The sequence below is a fragment of the Erithacus rubecula genome, assembly GCF_903797595.1.
Source record: "Erithacus rubecula genome assembly, contig: scaffold_697_arrow_ctg1, whole genome shotgun sequence".
NCBI lineage: Eukaryota > Metazoa > Chordata > Aves > Passeriformes > Muscicapidae > Erithacus > Erithacus rubecula.
The window spans coordinates 28,497-47,109 of record NW_027635642.1 but is presented as its reverse complement, the minus strand read 5'-3'; the positions used below and the strand labels follow the sequence as shown (position 1 = coordinate 47,109).

At 63.6% G+C, this 18,613-nt stretch overlaps 1 protein-coding gene across 1 annotated transcript; it reads left to right on the top strand.

Moving 5' to 3' along the window:
• Positions 1-3,590: 3,590 nt before the first annotated feature.
• On the top strand, positions 3,591-18,119 carry SLC5A5 (solute carrier family 5 member 5; the record flags this gene model as incomplete). The annotated part of the gene is given in 15 exon segments (XM_079333011.1): positions 3,591-3,950; positions 3,953-4,035; positions 4,662-4,727; positions 5,434-5,485; positions 5,573-5,640; positions 6,060-6,214; positions 6,848-6,988; positions 8,616-8,745; positions 9,877-9,965; positions 10,818-10,930; positions 13,873-13,943; positions 14,927-15,013; positions 15,751-15,974; positions 16,707-16,810; positions 17,905-18,119. Coding segments are annotated over 15 exon segments (1,878 nt in total). The 5' UTR covers positions 3,591-3,670.
• Positions 18,120-18,613: the final 494 nt, after the last annotated feature.

The following is an 18,613-nucleotide window of genomic DNA, read 5'->3' as shown; positions in this document are numbered from 1 at the left end:
CCCGGTATATTTTTGGCACCCCTGGGTTGCCCTTTGAGCACCCCCCGGGTACATTTTTTACCCCCTCGGGTACATTTTTGGCACCCCGAGTACCCCTTTTACCCCCCCCCGGTATATTTGTTGGCACCCCCGGGTGCCCCTTTGACACCCCCGGGTACATTTTTGGCACCCCAGGACCCCTTTGGGCACCCCCTGGGTCTATTTTTGACACCCCCGTGTTCCTCTTTTACCCCCCCGGGTACCTTTTTCACCCCCCCAGGTACATTTTTGGCACCCCCGGGTCCCCCTAGGCACCCCCGTGTTCCCCCTTTACCCCCCGGGTACATTTTTCACCCCCCCGGGCACCTTTTTGGCACCCCCGTGTTCCCCTTTTACCCCCTTTTTGACCCCTCCCTGGGCACATTTTTGACCCCCCCGGGTACATTTTTTCCACCCCCTCAGGTACCTTTTTGACCCCCCCCAGGTATATTTTTGGCACCCCAGGGTCCACCTGGGCACCCCACAGGTTCCCCTTTCCACCCCCCCCGGGTACATTTTTGACCCCCCCGTGTTCCCCTTTTACCCCCCGGGTACATTTTTTTAACCTCCCGGGTACATTTTTGACCCCCCCGTGTTCCCTTTTACCCCCCGGGTACATTTTTTGTCCCCCCCCGGGTACATTTTTGACCCCTCCGTGTTCCCCTTTTACCCCCCCGGGTACATTTTTCACCCCCCCGGGTCCCCCTGAGCACCCCCCTAGGTGCTCTGCCAGCCCCCCCACCCCCATCGCTGCCACCCCCTCCTGTCCCCGCTGCTGTCCCGGTGCCACCCCCGGTGTCGCGCGTTGTCGCACGCCGGCGGATGTGGCCCAAACTCGTTTTTTTTTTTCCCTGGAGCTGCTTCAAGTCCCCTCGGCGAGGAGGCGGCGCCGCGGAGGGAGGGGGAAGGGGATCCCCCCCCTTAATTAAAAAAATAATTATTAATTTGAAAAATATCAGCTTGAAATCTATTGCAATTTGGTTTGGAGGAAAAGCTCAAATACTGATAATAAATCTGTAAAGCATAAATTTGTAAACTTCTTTATAGAAATTCAAAACCTTTTAATTCATATTGAGGGCGTTGCAAATACTTAGAAATTGGGTTTTTAAAAATATATAATTAACTGTAGGAAAATTAAAACTCAATGTTGATATTTGGACAAGTTTCCATTCGTATCTGAACAATAACAAATCACTAAATACAGATTATTTCCATTCAAATTAAATACAAAATATCCTCTACCTTCACCTGCCCTGTTCTGTCGCCTCCCCCTTTGGGGACACATGGTGGGGACAATGCCACCAGCAGGGCAGGAGTCAGGGACCCTCAGAGGGGGAGGTGACACCCTGGAGGGGACAGGGACTTCGTGGTGACATCTGGGAGGGGACAGTGACCTCGTGGTGACACCCTGGAGGGGACAGTGACCTCGTGGTGACATCTGGGAGGGGACAGTGACCTCGTGGTGATGCTGTGCAGGGGACAGTGACCTTGCAGTGACACCTCAGAGGGGACAGTGACCTCGTGGTGACATCCTAGAGGTGACTCTCACCCCTTGGTGACACCGTTAGAGGGGACAATTGCCCCCGTGGGTGACACCCTGGGAGGTGACTCTTCCTCCTTGGTGACACCTTGGAGGGGACAGTATCCCCCCTTGGTGACACCTCGGAGGGGACAGCGGACACATCAGAGGGCCACACCGCCCTCCCAGCAGCGCTGTCCCCACCTCAGGGCGTTTCCCTCGCCCCAACCCCAACGTGACCCTCGCGGTTTTGGGGGACAGGAGCGTGGAAATCCCCAAACTTGTCCAGAGCTCGGGCGGGGACCAAAGTGGCGTTTGTGCCAGGAATGAGGAAGCGGGGCCAGCCCCACGCCCGGTGCCACGTATCCCTCCTCCGGGAGCCACCGGCCGGTCCTGCCCCTCCACCGGCCCGTTCTGCCCCGCCACCGGCCCCTCCTGCCCCTCTACCGGCCCGTTCTGCCCCGCCACCTCCCGTTCTGCCCCTCTACCGGCCCCTCCTGCCCCTCCACCGGCCGGTCCTGCCCCTCTACCGGCCCATCCTGCCCCTCTACCGGCCCCTCCTGCCCCGCCACCTCCCCTCCTGCCCCGCCACCGGCCCGTTCTGCCTCTCCACCGGCCGGTCCTGCCCCTCCACCGGCCCGTCCTGCCCCGCCACCGGCCCCTCCTGCCCCTCTACCGGCCCGTCCTGCCCCGCCACCGGCCCCTCCTGCCCCTCCATCTCCCCTCCTGCACCCTTTCTACCGGCCCGTTCTGCCCCGCCACCTCCCGTTCTGCCCCCTCTACCCGCCCGTTCTGCCCCTCTACCGGCCCGTCCTGCCCCGCCACCTCCCGTTCTGCCCCTCTACCCGCCCGTTCTTCCCCTCTACCGGCCCCTCCTGCCCCTCCACCGGCCCCTCCTGCCCCTCTACCCGCCCCTCCTGCCCCCCCACCGGCCCGTCCTGCCCCGCCACCTCCCCTCCTGCCCCGCCACCTGCCCGTTCTGCCCCACCACCGGCCCATTCTGCCCCGCCACCGGCCGGTCCTGCCCCTCCACCTGCCCGTCCTGCCCCGCCACCGGCCCGTTCTGCCCCGCCACCGGCCCCTCCTGCCCCTCCACCTGCCCGTTCTGCCCCACCACCGGCCCATTCTGCCCCGCCACCGGCCGGTCCTGCCCCTCCACCTCCCGTTTGCCCCTCCACCTCCCGTTCTGCCTCTCCACCGGCCCCTCCTGCCCCACCACCGGCCCGTTCTGCCCCTCTACGGGCCCCTCCTGCCCCACCACCGGCCCGTTCTGCCCCGCCACCGGCCCCTCCCGCCCCTCCACTTCCCGTTCTGCCCCGCCACCGGCCCCTCCCGCCCCGCCACCTCCCGTTCTGCCCCTCCACCTCCCGTTCTGCCCCTCCACCTCCCGTTCTGCCCCGCCACCGGCCCGTTCTGCCCCGCCACCTCCCGTCCTGCCCCGCCAAGCACCGCCGCGCTCCCTTGGCTCGGCAGGGAAGGGGTTATGGCCCCGGCCGCCGGCAGCTCCATCCTCCCCGCTGATCCTCCATCCCCGACACCCTGAACCTCCCTGGAGGCACGCCCGGCCCCTCGGCACCCCCCGGGACCCCTCCCCGGGACCCCCGGGCTGCTTGGGGTCGGTCCAGCCGGTCCGTCCCGCTCCGCAGGCCGGCAACCTGCTCCTTCGGGGGTAAAGGTTTCTTTCAGCTTTTGTTGATTTTACCCTCTGCTGGAGATAAATTTGGCTCTGCCCCCTCCTTGTTTGTGCTGCTTTGGGGGAGGGGTCGCTGCCTCCCACCTCCCCTCCCTCCCCCCCCGGCCGGGTTCCTTTGGGTGCTGACGCTTCTCTGGAGCCGGTGATCGCAGCGGGGGGAGCAGGGGAAGGATCGGGGCCAACCCCCCTTCCAAAATTTCGCTGTTCCTCGGCGGACTCTGCCCTTTGGCACCCCTTGGCACAGCCCCTGCCTGGAAAGGGCACAGAGGGCACAGGGTGGGGCATTAAACCCCGTTTCCCGCTCCTGCTCCCCATTCGGCGCGCCCATTCCAGGGATTTTTCTCTCCCTTCGCCCCGGCCTAACCGCAGTTAAGCAGGGATTAACCCCGCACCTCCCTCAGGTGCGCGATTCGGGGTTCTCCTTCCCCCTTGAAGCCACCATGGAAGCTCCGCAGGGACCTCGGGACGTGCGCGACCTCACCTTCAGCCCGTGGGATTACGGAGTGTTCGCGCTGATGCTGCTCATCTCCACGGCCATCGGGCTCTTCCACGGGCTGGCCAAAGGCGGCCAGAAAACCTCGGAGGATTTTTTCACGGGTGGCCGGAGGATGTCGGCGCTGCCCGTGGGGCTGTCGCTGTCGGCCAGTTTCATGTCGGCGATCCAGGTGCTGGGGGTGCCGGCCGAGGCGTTCCGCTACGGAGCCAAATTCCTCTGGATGTGCTGGCGCAGCTCATCAACAGCGCGCTGACCGCGCAGCTCTTCCTGCCCGTCTTCTACCGCCTGGGGCTCACCAGCACCTACGAGGTGGGCACGGAGGGGACACCGAGGGGACACTGAGGGGACACGGGTGGTGGGGGGTCGCGTCGCGGTGCTGAGCATCGCCGCCGGATGCTCAAGGGTTAATTTCGCGGAATGAGGCGGCCCCAACTCCGCGGGGTGCGGACCCTGCTTCTCCTGTTCCGGGGTTCTGGGGGTCACTGTGTCCGCCCCCTTCCCCAGTCTCGCAGGACCCTGCTCGTCCCGCCCCCGGGGGTCACTGTGTCCCCCCAAACCCCGCGGGACCCCGCTCCTCCCGCCCCGGGGTTCTGGGGGTCACTGATTCCTCGTCACCCCACTCCCCCTTCTCCGCGATTCTGGGGGGTCACGATGTCCCCCCTCAAGATTTCGGGGTGTGGATCCTTCTCATCCCCTGTCCCGGGTCTTGTGGGGTCGGTGCCAGCCCCTCTCACCCCCTGCCTTGTGGTTCTGGGGGTTCTTGAGTCCCCCAACCCCACGGGGTGAGGATTCCGCTCCCCCTGTCCGGGGTTCTGGGGGTCACTCCCAATCCTTCACCCCCTGTCCTGGATTCTGGGGGTCACTCCTTGTCCCTCTCAGCCCCATTTTGGGGTCACTCCGGGGTGGCCCCGACGTGCTCCTTGTCCTTGTCGCAGTACCTGGAGCGGCGCTTCAGCCGGAGCGTGCGGCTGTGCGGGACCGTGCAGTACGTGGTGGCCACGGTGCGTGTGTGGCGAGCTTGGGGACAGCGCGGGGACACCGCGGGGTTCGGGGCGGTGACACCGCGGGGATCGGGCCGGTGACACCGCGGGGTTCGGGGCGGTGACACCGGGGGGTTCGGAGCGGTGATACCGCGGGGTTCGGAGCGGCGACACCGCGGAGTTCGGAGCGGTGACACCGGGGGGGTTCGGGGCGGTGACACCGGGGGGTTTCGGAGCGGTGAACACCGCGGGGTTCGGAGCGGCGACACCGCGGGGTTCGGGGCGGTGACACCGGGGGGTTCGGAGTGGTGACACCGGGGGGTTCGGAGCGGCGACACCGCGGGGTTCGGAGCGGTGACACCGCGGGGTTCGGAGCGGTGACACCGGGGGGTTCGGGGCGGTGACACCGGGGGGTTCGGAGCGGTGACACCGGGGGGTTCGGGGCGGCGACACCGCGGGGTTCGGGGCGGTGACACCGGGGGGTTCGGAGCGGTGACACCGGGGGGTTCGGGGCGGTGACACCGGCGGGTTCGGAGCGGCGCTGCCCTGAGCCTCGGGCAGGATTCTCCATCCCGTGCTCGTGTTTTCGCTGGCTCGGAGCGAGCGGAGCGCGGCGGGAGCGCTGTTTGCTGAGAAAACCGCGATGTTTTCTCTGCTCTGTCCCCGCGGTGTCACCTGCCCCGTGCCACCCCACGGTGACACGGCGCTGTCCCCCCCTGTCCCGCAGATGCTCTACACCGGGATCGTCATCTACGCGCCCGCGCTGATCCTAAACCAAGGTGTGGTGGCACTGGGGGGCTGCTCCCTGTCCCTGTCCCCATCCAGGTGACAATTTCCCCTCTCTCAGCACCTTCCCTCTCCTCCAGTGACCGGACTGGACATTTGGGCATCGCTGCTCTCCACGGGGATCATCTGCACCTTCTACACCACCATAGTGAGCGCGGCAGGGCCGGGGGTGTCCGGGGGGTGTTCGGGGGGAGTCCCGAGGGTCCTGGGGTGTCCCGAAGTGTCCCGGGTGTGTCCCGGGGGGCTCCGGGTGTTTCTTGGAGTGTGCCGGGGATATCCCGTGGCGTCCTGAGGGTTCCAGAGGTGTCTCGGGGGTGTCTCGAGGATGTCCCGGGGCTGTCCCGGGCTATCCCGGGGGTCCCGCGGGTACCCCGGGTGGTCCCGCGTGTGTCTCGGGGTGTCCCGGGGCTGTCCCGGACTGTCCCGAGGGTGCCGCCGGTGTCCGGGGGGATCCCGGGGCTGTCCCAGGTGTGTCCAGGGGCTGTCCCGGGTGTGTCCCGGGTGTGTCCCGGTCTGTCCCGGGTGCTCCCGGGGTCCCGGCGCTCAGCCCCGCTCGCTGTGCCGCAGGGCGGGATGAAGGCTGTCATCTGGACCGACGTGTTCCAGGTGTTCGTGATGCTCGCGGGTTTTGTCGCCGTCGCCGTCCGCGGGGTGCTGCTGGTGGGGGGTCCCGCCAGGGTGCTGAGCATCGCCGCCAACGGCTCCAGGATCAACTTCGCCGAGTGAGTCCCACCCCAGTTCCCGGGACCCCTCTGCAGCTGCCCCGGGGTGCTGGGGGGTCACTGTGTCCCCCAAAGCCACGGGGTGGGCACTCTTTTCACCCCCTGTCCCGGGTTTTGGGGTGCCTCCCTCCCCCTGTCCCGGGTTTTGGGGTCACTCCCATCCCATGTCCCGTGTTTTGGGGTGCCTCCCGCCCCATGTCCCGTGTTTTTGGGGTGCCTCCCACCCCATGTCCCGTGTTTTGGGGTGCCTCCCGCCCCATGTCCCGTGTTTTGGGGTGCCTCCCCCCCCATGTCCCGTGTTTTGGGGTGCCTCCCACCCCATGTCCCGTGTTTTGGGGTCACTCCCATCCCATGTCCCGTGTTTTGGGGTGCCTCCCACCCCATGTCCCGTGTTTTGGGGTCACTCCCATCCCATGTCCCGTGTTTTGGGGTGCCTCCCGCCCCATGTCCCGTGTTTTGGGGTGCCTCCCGCCCCATGTCCCGTGTTTTGGGGTGCCTCCTGCCCCATGTCCCGGGTTTTGGGGTCACTCCCATCCCATGTCCCGTGTTTTGGGGTGCCTCCCGCCCCATGTCCCGTGTTTTGGGGTGCCTCCCGCCCCATGTCCCGTGTTTTGGGGTCGCTCCCGCCGCCAGCTTTAACCCGGACCCGCGGAGCCGTTACACCGTGTGGACGTTCGTGCTGGGCGGGACGCTGCTCTGGCTCTCCATGTACGGCGTCAACCAGGCGCAGGTGCAGCGCTACGTGGCGTGCAGGAGCGAGCGGGAGGCCAAGCTGTGAGTGCGGGCACGGATGGATCCCGGGGATCCGCTGGATCCCGGGGCTTGGATGGGTCATGGGGATCCACTGGATCACGGGAAATGGGTGGATCCCGGGGGTTGGATGGGTCATGGAGATTGGATGGGTCATGGGGATCAGCTGGATCCCGGGGGTTGCATGGGTCACAGGGATCGGCTGGATCCCAGGGGTTGGATGGGTAATGGGGATCAGCTGGATCCCGGGGAGCCACTGGATCACGGGAAATGGGTGGATCTGGGGGGGTTGGATGGGTCATGGGGATCGGCTGGATCCCGGGGTTGGATGGGTCACAGGGATTACCTGGATCCCGGGAGTTGGCTGGATCCACTGGATCCTGGGGCTTGGATGGGTCATGGGGATCGGCTGGATCCCGGGAAATGGGTGGATCCTGGGGATTGGATGGGTCATGGGGATTGGCTGGATCCCGGAGATCCACTGGATCACGGGAAATGGGTGTATCCTGGGGGGGTTGGATGGGTCATGGAGATCGGCTGGATCCCGGGGGTTGGATGGGTCACAGGGATTACCTGGATCCCGGGAATTGGCTGGATCCACTGGATCCTGGGGCATGGACGGGTCGTGGTGATCAGCTGGATCGCAGGAATCCACTGGATCCCAGTAACTGGCTGGGTCAGGGGATCGACTTGATCCTGGGGCTTGGGTGGGGGCATGGTGACCAGCTGGATCTCAGGAATCCACTGGATCCCAGGACCTGGCTGGGTCGGGGGATCGACTTTGATCCTGGGGCTTGGATGGGTCATAGGAATCCACTGGATCCCAGGAACTGGCTAGGTCAGGGGATCAACTCGATCCCAGGGCTTGGATGGGTCACGGGGATCAGCTGGATCCCAGTTATCCACTGGATCCCAGGAATTGGGTGGCTCACAGGGATCAGCTGGATTCCAGGAATCTGCTGGATCCTGGGGGGTTGGATGGGTCACGAGGATCACCTGGATCCCGGGAATTGGCTGGATCCTGGAAAATGACTGGATTCCGGGAATTGGCTGGATCCTGGAAATCACCTGGATCCTGGGAATTGGCTGGATTCCAGGAATCAGCTGGATCCTGGGGCTTGGATGGGTCACGGGGAATACCTGGATCCCAGGAATTGGCTGGATCCTGGAAATCACCTGTATCCCAGGAATTGTCTGGGTCACAGAAATTGGATTGTTGGATCCTGGGAATTGGGTGGGTCTGGGGATCAGCTGGATCCTGGGGGTTGGATGGGTCACAGGGATCACCTGGATCCCACGAATTGGCTGGAACCCTGGAATCCACTGGATCCTGGGGATTGGATGGGTCACAGGAACTGGATGATTGGTTCCTGGGAATTGTGTGGATCCCAGGAATTGGCTGGATCATGGGAATTGCCCTGATCCCAGGGATCACCTGGATCCCAGGAGCTGGCCCAACACTCATCCCCTGCACAGACTGAGCCTCCTTTAGGGTCCCCCTGCCAGGACCTTGCATGACCCCTCACGCCCTGGCAGGACCTGGCAGGTGTCCAGTGCCCTGGCCGGACCTGGCAGGTCTCCAGTGCCCTGGCAGGACCTGGCAGGTGTCCAGTGCCCTGCCAGGACCTGTGTCCCCCCCTTGCCCCCCCAGGGCGCTGCTGGTCAATCAGGTGGGGCTCCTGTTCATCGTGGCCAGCGCCGTCGCCTGCGGGCTCGTCATGTTCGCGCTCTATCGCCACTGTGACCCGCTCCTGGCCGGGGCCATCGCCGCCCCCGACCAGGTACGGCCCCCCCGGAGCTTGGGGTCCAGGATCTTCCAAAAGAGTGGGGTCACAGGGGGGTTTGGGGCTCTTTGGAGTCCTATTCCCTTCCAGGACCCTCAAGGCAGTGGAGTCACAGGGGGTTTTGGCGTTCTTTGGGGTCCTGTTCCCTTCCAGGACCCTCAAGGCAGTGGGGTCACAGGGGGTTTTGGGGTCCCTTAGGGTCCTGTTCCCTTCCAGGACCCTCAAGGCAGTGGGGTCACAGGGGGTTTTGGGGTCCCTTAGGGTCCTGTCCCTTCTAGGACCTCCTAAAGAAGTGGGAGTTTTTGGGTCTCCTGAAATTCTGATCCTCTCCAGGACTTCCCAAAGCAGTGGGGTCACAGGGGGTTTTGGGGTCCCTTAGAGTCCTGTTCCCTTCCAGGACCCTCAAGGCAGTGGGGTCACAGGGGGTTTTGGGGCTCTTTGGGGTCCTGTTCCCTTCCAGGACCCCCAAGGCAATGGGGTCACAAGAGGTTTTGGGGTCCCTTAGGGTCCTGTCTCTTCCAGGACCTCCTAAAGCAGTGGGGTCACAGGGGGTTTTGGGGCTCTTTGGGGTCCTGTTCCCTTCCAGGACCCCCAAGGCAATGGGGTCACAAGAGGTTTTGGGGTCCCTTAGGGTCCTGTCTCTTCCAGGACCTCCTAAAGCAGTGGGGTCACAGGGGGTTTTGGGGTCCCTCGGGGTCCTGTTCCCTTCCAGGACTCCCCTGAGGCAGCAGGATGGAAATTTGGGGGGTCAGAGAGGGAATTTGGGGTCCCACAGGATCCTGATCCTTCCAGCACCCCCTGAAGCAGCAGGATGGGAATTTGGGGTGGTCCCAGACAGTTTTGGGGTCCCCTGGGGTTCTGCCCTCTCCATCCCTCCCTGAAGCAGTGGGATGGGAGTTTTGGGGTTCCCAGGGAGTTTTTGGGGTCCCCTGGGGTTCTGCCCTTTCCATCCCTCCCTGAAGCAGTGGGATGGGAGTTTTGGGGTTCCCAGGGAGTTTTTGGGGTCCCCTGGGGTTCTGCCCTCTCCATCCCTCCCTGAAGCAGTGGGATGAGAGTTTTGGGGTTCCCAGGGAGTTTTTGGGGTCCCCCCGGGGGTCGCGCCCCCCCTTTACACCCCCCTTCCCCCAGTACATGCCCTACCTGGTCCTGGACATCTTCCAGAGCGCCCCGGGGGTGCCGGGGCTGTTCCTGGCCTGCGCCTACAGCGGCACTCTCAGGTGAGGGGGGTCCCCACCGGGATTTGGGGGTCTGGGGGGTCTGGGGGGTTTGGGGGAGTTTGGGGTTTAGGGTTAATTTGGGGGATTTGGGTGCCGGGGCTGTTCCTGGCCTGCGCCTACAGCGGCACCCTCAGGTGAGGGGGGTCCCCACCGTGGGATTTGGGGGTCTGGGGGGGGTCTGAGGGGTTTGGGGGGGTTTGGGGGATTTCAGGGGATGTGGGGGATTTGGGGTGTTGGAAGAATTTTGGAGGTTTGGGGAATTTGGGATGTTTGAGGAATTTGGGGGTTTGGGGGATTTGAGGGTTTTGGGGGATTTAAGGGGTTTGGAGGATTTGGGGGGTTTGAGGGATTTGGGGGATTTGGAGGATTTGGGGGATTTGGGGGGATGTGGGGGATTTGCGGGATTTGGCAGGTTTAGGAGATTTGGGATGTTTGAGGGATTTGGAAGGTTTTGGGGCATTTGGGGTGTTTGGCGGGTTTTGGGGATTTGGGAGGTTTGGGAGATCTAGGGAGTTTGGGAGATTTGGGAGGTTTAGGGTGTTTGGGGGATTTGAGGGATTTTGGTGTTTGGTGGGTCAGGAGAATTTGGAGATTTTAGGGGCTTGGGTGGATCGGGGTGGGATTTGGGGGGTTTGGGGGATGTGGGGGGTTTGGGGAATTTTGGGGTTTAGTGGGTCAGGAGAATTTGGAGCATTTTAGGGGTTTTAGGGATCGGGGTGGGATTTGGGGGTTGAGGGAGGGGATTTGGGGTACAGCTGTGAGTGACGGGGGGGATTTGTGCCCAGGGGGTTTTGGGAGCGGGGTTTTGGGGCGGGGGTGGATTTTGGGGTGACGGGACCGTGTCGTGCCCAGCACGGCCTCCACCTCCATCAACGCCATGGCCGCCGTCACCGTGGAGGATCTGGTGAAGCCGCGGCTGCCGGCGCTGTCCCCGCGGCGCCTGACGCTGCTCTGCAAGGGGCTGTGTGAGTGCCACCCCCCCGGGGACTGTCACACTGCGGGGGGTGACACTGCTGGGGGGGTGACACTGCTGGGGGTGTGACACTGCTGGGGACTGTCACACTGCTGGGGGTGTGACACTGCTGGGGGTGTCACACTGCTGGGGGGTGTGACACTGCTGGGACTGTCACACTGCTGGGGGGGTGACACTGCTGGGGGGGTGACACTGCTGGGGGTGTCACACTGCTGGGGGTGTGACACTGCTGGGGACTGTGACACTGCTGGGGACTGTCACACTGCTGGGGGTGTCACACTGCTGGGGGTGACAACTGCTGGGGGGGGTGACACTGCTGGGGGTGTGACACTGCTGGGGGTGTGACACTGCTGGGGGCGGTGACACTGCTGGGGGTGTGACACTGCTGGGGACTGTCACACTGCTGGGGGTGACACTGCGGGGGGTGTGACACTGCTGGGGGGGTGACACTGCTGGGGGGGTGTGACACTGCTGGGGGGGTGACACTGCTGGGGGTGTCACACTGCTGGGGGTGACACTGCTGGGGGTGTGACACTGCTGGGGGGTGACACTGCTGGGGGTGACACTGCTGGGGACTGTCACACTGCTGGGGGTGTGACACTGCTGGGGGTGTCACACTGATGGGGGTGTCACTGCTGGGGGTGTGACACTGCTGGGGGGGGTCACACTGCTGGGGGTGACACTGCTGGGGGTGTGACACTGCTGGGGACTGTCACACTGCTGAGGGTGTCACACTGCTGGGTGGTGTGACACTGCTGGGGGACTGTCACCTGCTGAGGTTTCACACTGCTGGGGGGTGTACACTGCTGGGGTGACACTGCTGGGGGTGTGACACTGCTGGGGTGTGGACACTGCTGGGGGTGACACTGCTGGGGGTGTGACAACTGCTGGGGGTGTGACACTGCTGGTGGGGGTGTGACACGGCTGGGGGGGGTGACACTGCTGGGGACTGTCACACTGCTGGGGGTGACACTGCTGGGGGGGTGACACTGCTGGGGGTGTGACAGTGCGGGGGGTGACACTGCTGGGGACTGTCACACTGCTGGGGGGGGTGACACTGCTGGAGACTGTCACACTGCTGGGGGTGTGACACTGCTGGGGACTGTCACACTGCTGGGGGTGTGACACTGCTGGGGGGGGTGACACTGCTGGGGGGGGTGACACTGCTGGGGGGGTGACACTGCTGGGGGTGACACTGCTGGGGGTGTGACACTGCTGGGGGGGTGACACTGCTGGGGGGTGCCGGTGACACTGCTGGGGGGGTGACACTGCTGGGGGGTGACACTGCTGGGGGTGTGATACTGCTGGGGGGTGACACTGCTGGGGGGGTGACACTGCTGGGGGGGTGACACTGCTGGGGGTGACACTGCTGGGGGTGTGACACTGCTGGGGGGGGTGACACTGCTGGGGGGGGGTGACACTGCTGGGGGGTGTGACACTGCTGGGGGTGTCACACTGATGGGGGTGTCACTGCTGGGGGTGTGACACTGCTGGGGGTGTGACACTGCTGGGGATGTGACACTGCTGGGGGTGTGACACTGCTGGGGGTGACACTGCTGGGGGTGTCACACTGCGGGGGATGACACTGCTGGGGGGTGACACTGCTGGGGGTGACACTGCTGGGGGTGTGACACTGCTGGGGGTGTGACACTGCTGGGGATGTGACACTGCTGGGGGTGTGACACTGCTGAGGGGGGTGACACTGCTGGGGACTGTCACACTGCTGGGGGTGTCACACTGCTGGGGGTGTCACACTGCTGGGGACTGTCACACTGCCGGGGATGTCACACTGCTGGGGACTGTCACACTGTTGGTGGTGTGACACTGCTGGGGGTGTGACACTGCTGGGGGGGTGACACTGCTGGGGGTGTGACACTGCTGGGGACTGTCACACTGCTGGGACTGTCACACTGCCGGGGATGTCACACTGCTGGGGACTGTCACACTGTTGGTGGTGTGACACTGCTGGGGGTGTGACACTGCTGGGGGGGTGACACTGCTGGGGGTGTCACACTGCTGGGGGGGTGACACTGCTGGGGGTGTGACACTGCTGGGGGGTGACACTGCTGGGGACTGTCACACTGCTGGGACTGTCACACTGTTGGGGGTGTCACACTGTTGGGGGTGTCACACTGCTGGGGGTGTCACACTGTTGGGGGTGTCACACTGCTGGGGGGGTGACACTGCTGGGGGTGTGACACTGCTGGGGGGGTGACACTGCTGGGGACTGTCACACTGCTGGGGGTGTGACACTGCTGGGGGTGTCACATTGCTGGGGGTGACACTGCTGGAGACTGTCACACTGCTGGGGGTGTGACACTGCTGGGGGTGTCACTGCTGGGGGTGTGACACTGCTGGGGGTGTCACATTGATGGGGGGTGACACTGCTGGGGACTGTCACACTGCTGGGGGTGTGACACTGCTGGGGGTGTCACTGCTGGGGGTGTCACACTGGGGGCTGTCACACCACTGGGGGCTGTCACACCATTGGGGACTGTCACACCACTGGGATGTGTCACCCCTGCCTGGGATGTGTCACCTCAACTTGGGATGTGCCAGGCTGGGCCATCCCATCCCAATCTCATCCCATCAATCCCATCCCACCCAATCCCATTGATCCCATCCCAATCCTAGTCCCATTGATCCCATTAATACCATCCCAGTCCCTTTAATCCCATTGATCCCATTGATGCCATCCCAGTTCCATTGATCCCACTGATCCCATTGATCCCAATCCAAACAATTCCAACAATCCCATCCTACCCGATCCCATTGATCCCATTGATCCCATTGATCCCATTGATCCCATCCCATCCCATCCCATCCCATCCCATCCCATCCCATCCCATCCCATCCCATCCCATCCCATCCCATCCCATCCCATCCCATCCCATCCCATCCCATCCCATCCCATCCCATCCCATATTCCCACAGCTCTCACCTACGGCACCTCGTGCATCACTGTGGCCGCTCTGTCCTCGCTGCTGGGGGGGGGTGTCCTGCAGGTGAGACCCCCAAAAAAGACCCCAAATCCCCTCCCTCGGCTTCTACCCCCCAAAAAACCCAAAACCCCCAACTCCCCCCGTGCTGTCGCTGCCCACTCGAGTGGGGACACAGTGGGGACACAGCCATGCTCTGGTGACACTGGAGAGCCATCGAGGAGGGGGTTGGGGCAGTGCCAGGCACCCCCTGGAGCTCTCCAAGATCCTAAAAAATCCCCCAAAAACCCAAAACCCCCCAACTCCCCCCGTGCTGTTGCTGCCCACTTGAGTGGGGACACCATGGTGACACAGTGAGGACATGGCCACGCTCTGGTGACACTGGAGAGCCATCGAGGAGGTGGGGGAGGTGGATTGGGGCAGTGCCAGGCACCCCCTGGAACTCTCCCAGACCCCAAAAACCCCACAAAAAACCCAAACCCCAAAAATCCCCCCTGCTGCCAATGCCCACCCAAGCAGTGGGGACACAGTGGGGACACAGCCACGCTCTGGTGACACTGGAGAACCCCCGAGGAGGGGTGGGAACGGGTGGGGGGGGGGGTTGGGGCATTGCCAGCCACCTCCTGGAGCTCTCCCAGACCCCAAAAACCCCACAAAAAACCCAGACCCCCCAAACCCCTCCCCACTGTTGCTGCCCACTCGAGTGGGGACACAGTGGGGACACAATGGGGACAGGGCCACGCTCTGGTGACACTGGAGAGCCCTTGAGGAGGGGATTGGGGCAGTGCCAGGCACCACTTGGAGCTCTCCCAGATCCCAAAAACCTCCCCCATACCCCCCAAAATCCCCCAAAAATCCCCAAACCCCCCCAACCCCTCTCCGCTGTCGCTGCCCACTCAAGTGGGGACACAGTGGGGACACCATGGGGACACGGCCACGCTCTGGTGACACTGGAGAGCCATCGAGAACAGGGGGGTTGGGGCAGTGCCAGGCATCCCCTGGAGCTCTCCCAGACCCCAAAATCCCCCCAAAAAACCCCAAACTCGCAGGGCTCGTTCACGGTGATGGGGGTGATCAGCGGGCCCCTGCTCGGCGCCTTCGTGCTGGGAATGTTCCTGCCCCGCTGCAGGACCCCCGTGAGAGGCGGGATGGGGGGATTTGGGGGATTTGGGGTGTGGGGGATTGGGGTTTGGGGTGTGGAGTTTGCAGCGAGGAGTTTGGGGGATTTGGGGTGTGGGGTTTGGGGGATTTGGGGTGAGGGGCTTGGGGGATATGGGGTTTGGGGGATTTGAGGGTTTGGGGGATTTGGGGTTCAGGGTGAGGGGATTTGGGGTTTGACAGACTTGGAGTTTGGGGGTTTGGGGGATTTGGGTTTGGGTTTGAGGGATTTGGGGTGTGGGGTTTGGGGGGTTTGGGGTGTGGGGTTTGGGGGATTTGAGGGTTTGGGGTTTGGGGTGTGGGGTTTGGGGGATTTGGGGCTTGGGGGATTTGAGGGTTTGGGGATCTGGGGTTTGGAGGGTTTGGGGCAGTGGGATTTTGGGGCCGGGCGGTTCTGCCATTCAGCACAGCCGTATTTGGGATATTTGAGGTTTTTGAGGGGGTCTCTGCAGCCCCCCGGACCCTGCTGACCCCCCCGTCCCTGTCCCATCCCTGTCCCATCCCTGTCCCTGTCCCTGTCCCTGTCCCGTCCCTGTCCCTGTCCCTGTCCCTGTCCCTGTGCCACCACTGTCCCTGTCCTTGTCCCATCCCTGTCCCATCCCTGTCCTTGTCCCATCCCTGTCCCTGTCCCTGTCCCTGTCCCTGTCCCTGTCCCTGTCCCATTCCTGTCCCCATCCCTGTCCCTGTCCCATCCCTGTCCCTGTCGCTGTCACAGGCCGTGCTGGGCGGTCTGGCAGTGGGGCTGGCGCTGTCCCTGTGGGTGGCCGTTGGTGCCACCCTGTACCCGCCCAGCGCGGCCACCATGGGGGTGCTGCCAACCTCGGGGGCGCTGTGTCCCCCCCGCAACGCCACCAGCGCCACCGGCGCCACCGGCGCCACCAGCGCCACCAGCGCCACCAGCGCCACCGCCCTGCCCGCGCCACCGCCGGAGCCGCTGCGGTGAGCGGGGTGGGGACAGCACGGGGGGACAGCACTGTCACTGTCCCCTGGGGTGGCATAGCACTGTCACTGTCACCGGGGGTGGCACAGCCCTGTCACTGTCCCATGGGGTGGCACAGATCTGTCACTGTCCCCTGGGGTGGCACAGCCCTGTCACTGTCCCATGGGGTGGCACAGCCCTGTCACTGTCCCCTGGGTGGCACTGTCCGTGTCCCCTGGGGTGGCACAGATCTGTCACTGTCCCCTGGGGTGGCACAGCCCTGTGCTGCCAGATGTGATGTCACACCCCTGTCCCCCATGACATCACATTATTGTCCCAGCTGGCTGTGACGTCACACTTCTGTCCCTGTCCCCTGTGATGTCACACCCCTGCCCGTGCTTGTTGTGACATCACAATGTCCCTGCTCCTTATGATGTCACACTGCTTCCCGTGTCCCTTATGACATCACAGCCTGTCCCTGTTTGTTGTGACATCACCTTGTTGTCCCCACTCCTTGTGATGTCACATCCCTGTCCCTGCTGGCTGTGATGTCACACCCCTGTCCCTTGTGACATCACATCCCTGTCCCTGCTGGCTGTGACGTCACCCCCTGTCCCTGTCCCTTGTGACATCACTGTTGGCTGTGATGTCACAGCTCTGTCCCTGCTTGTTATGACATCACACCCCTGTCCCCATCCCTGTGATGTCACCCCTGTCCCCACCCCTGTGACGTCACCGCTGTCCCCTCCCAGCCCGGCCATCCTGGGTGAGTTCTACTCCATGTCCTACCTGTACTACGGCGCCTTGGGGACACTGGGGACAGTGGGGACAGGGGCCCTGCTCAGCCTCCTGCCAGGTGAGCCTGGGGTGACGGCCCTGTCACCCCTCCCTGTCACCTCTCCTTGTCACTCTGTCCCTGTCACCCCTCTGTGCCACCCCCTGTCACCTCTCCTTGTCACTCTGTCCCTGTCACCCCTCGCTATCACCTCTCCTTGTCACTCTGCCCCTGTCACCCCTCCCTGTCACCCCGTCACCTCTCCTTGTCACTCTGTCCCTGTCACCCCTCTGTGCCATCCCCTGTCACCCTGTCACTCCTCCCTGTCACCTTTCTCTGTGATCCCACTCCTGTCACCTCCCCCTGTCACCCTGTCCCTGTCACCCCCACCATCACCCTGTCCTTGTCACCCTTCCTGTCACCTTTCCCTGTCACCCCTCTCTGTGACCCTATTCCTGTCACCACCCTCTGTCACCTGTCCCTGTCACCCCATCCCTGTCACCCTGTCCCCATCCCTGTCACCCATCCCTGTCACCCATCCCTGTCACCCCTCCTTGTCACCCCTCCTGGTCACTCTGTTCCTGTCACCTGTCACCCATCCCTGTCACCCTGTCCCTGTCTCCTTGTCCCTGTCACTTCTCCTTGTCACCTCTCTCTGTGACCTTATTCCTGTCAGCCCCCTCTGTCACCCAACCCTGTCCCCATGTCCCCGTGTCCCTGTCACCCCATCCCTGTCACTCCCTGTCCCCGTGTCCCTGTCACCCCATCCCTGTCACCCCATCCCTGTCACTCCCTGTCACCCTGACTTGTCACCCTACCCTGTCACCCTGACTGTCCCCGTGTCCCTGTCACTCTGCCCCTGTCACTCCCTGTCCCCGTGTCCCTGTCACCCTACCCTGTCACCCTGCCTGTCCCTGTGTCCCTGTCACCCTGCCCCTCTCACTCTCTGTCCCCATGTCCCTGTCACCCATCCCTGTCACCCTACCCTGTCACCCTGCCTGTCCCCATGTCCCTGTCACCCCATCGCCATCACTCCCTGTCCCTCCCTGTCCCCGTGTTCCTGTCACCCCATCCCTGTCACCCTGCCTGTCCCCGTGTCCCTGTCACCCCCCCTTGTCACCCTACCCTGTCACTCCCTGTCCCCGTGTCCCTGTCACCGTGTCCCGTCCCAGCAGGGCCAACCCGGCAGAGCCACCGTCCCCAGGGCGTGCTGTGGTGGGACATCGTCAAGGCCACACCCTCGGGTGTCCCCAAGGGTGACAACAGCCCCGGGGACGAGCCCCCGGACAAGGCTGGAGTGACCCGGGCGCTGCTGGAGGGGCCAGACGGGGAGGAGACAGCCCCGTGTGACACCCCCAAGGGTGGCACTGTCACCGAGAGCGACGTGTAGGGGACAGCGGGGTGGGGACAGCGGGGTGGGGACACGGGGACAGTGGGGTGGGGACACTGTGGTGGCCCAAATAAAGGAGCTGCTGATCCTGGACAGAGCCTGTCCTTGAGGGGACAGGGAGGGGACATGGCCGCTGTCCCCAAGTGACATGGCTGGAATGGTGGGGAGCTCATGGACAGGTGGGGAGGGGAAATTTGGGAATGGAGACCTGCCCTGATGGGCCACGCCCACTCAGGTGACAATGGCCACACCCAGGTGACAATGTTGACACTCGCAGGTGATAATTGCCACACCCTTTAAGCCCCGCCCGCCCAAGTGACAATGGCCACACCCAGGTGACAATGGCCACACTCAGGTGACAATGTTTACTCTCAAAGGTGACAATAGCCACACCCTTTAAGCCCTGCCTGCCCAGGTGACAATGGCCACACTCAGGTGACAATGGCCATACCCAGGTGACAATGGCGACACCCAGGTGACAATGGCCATACACC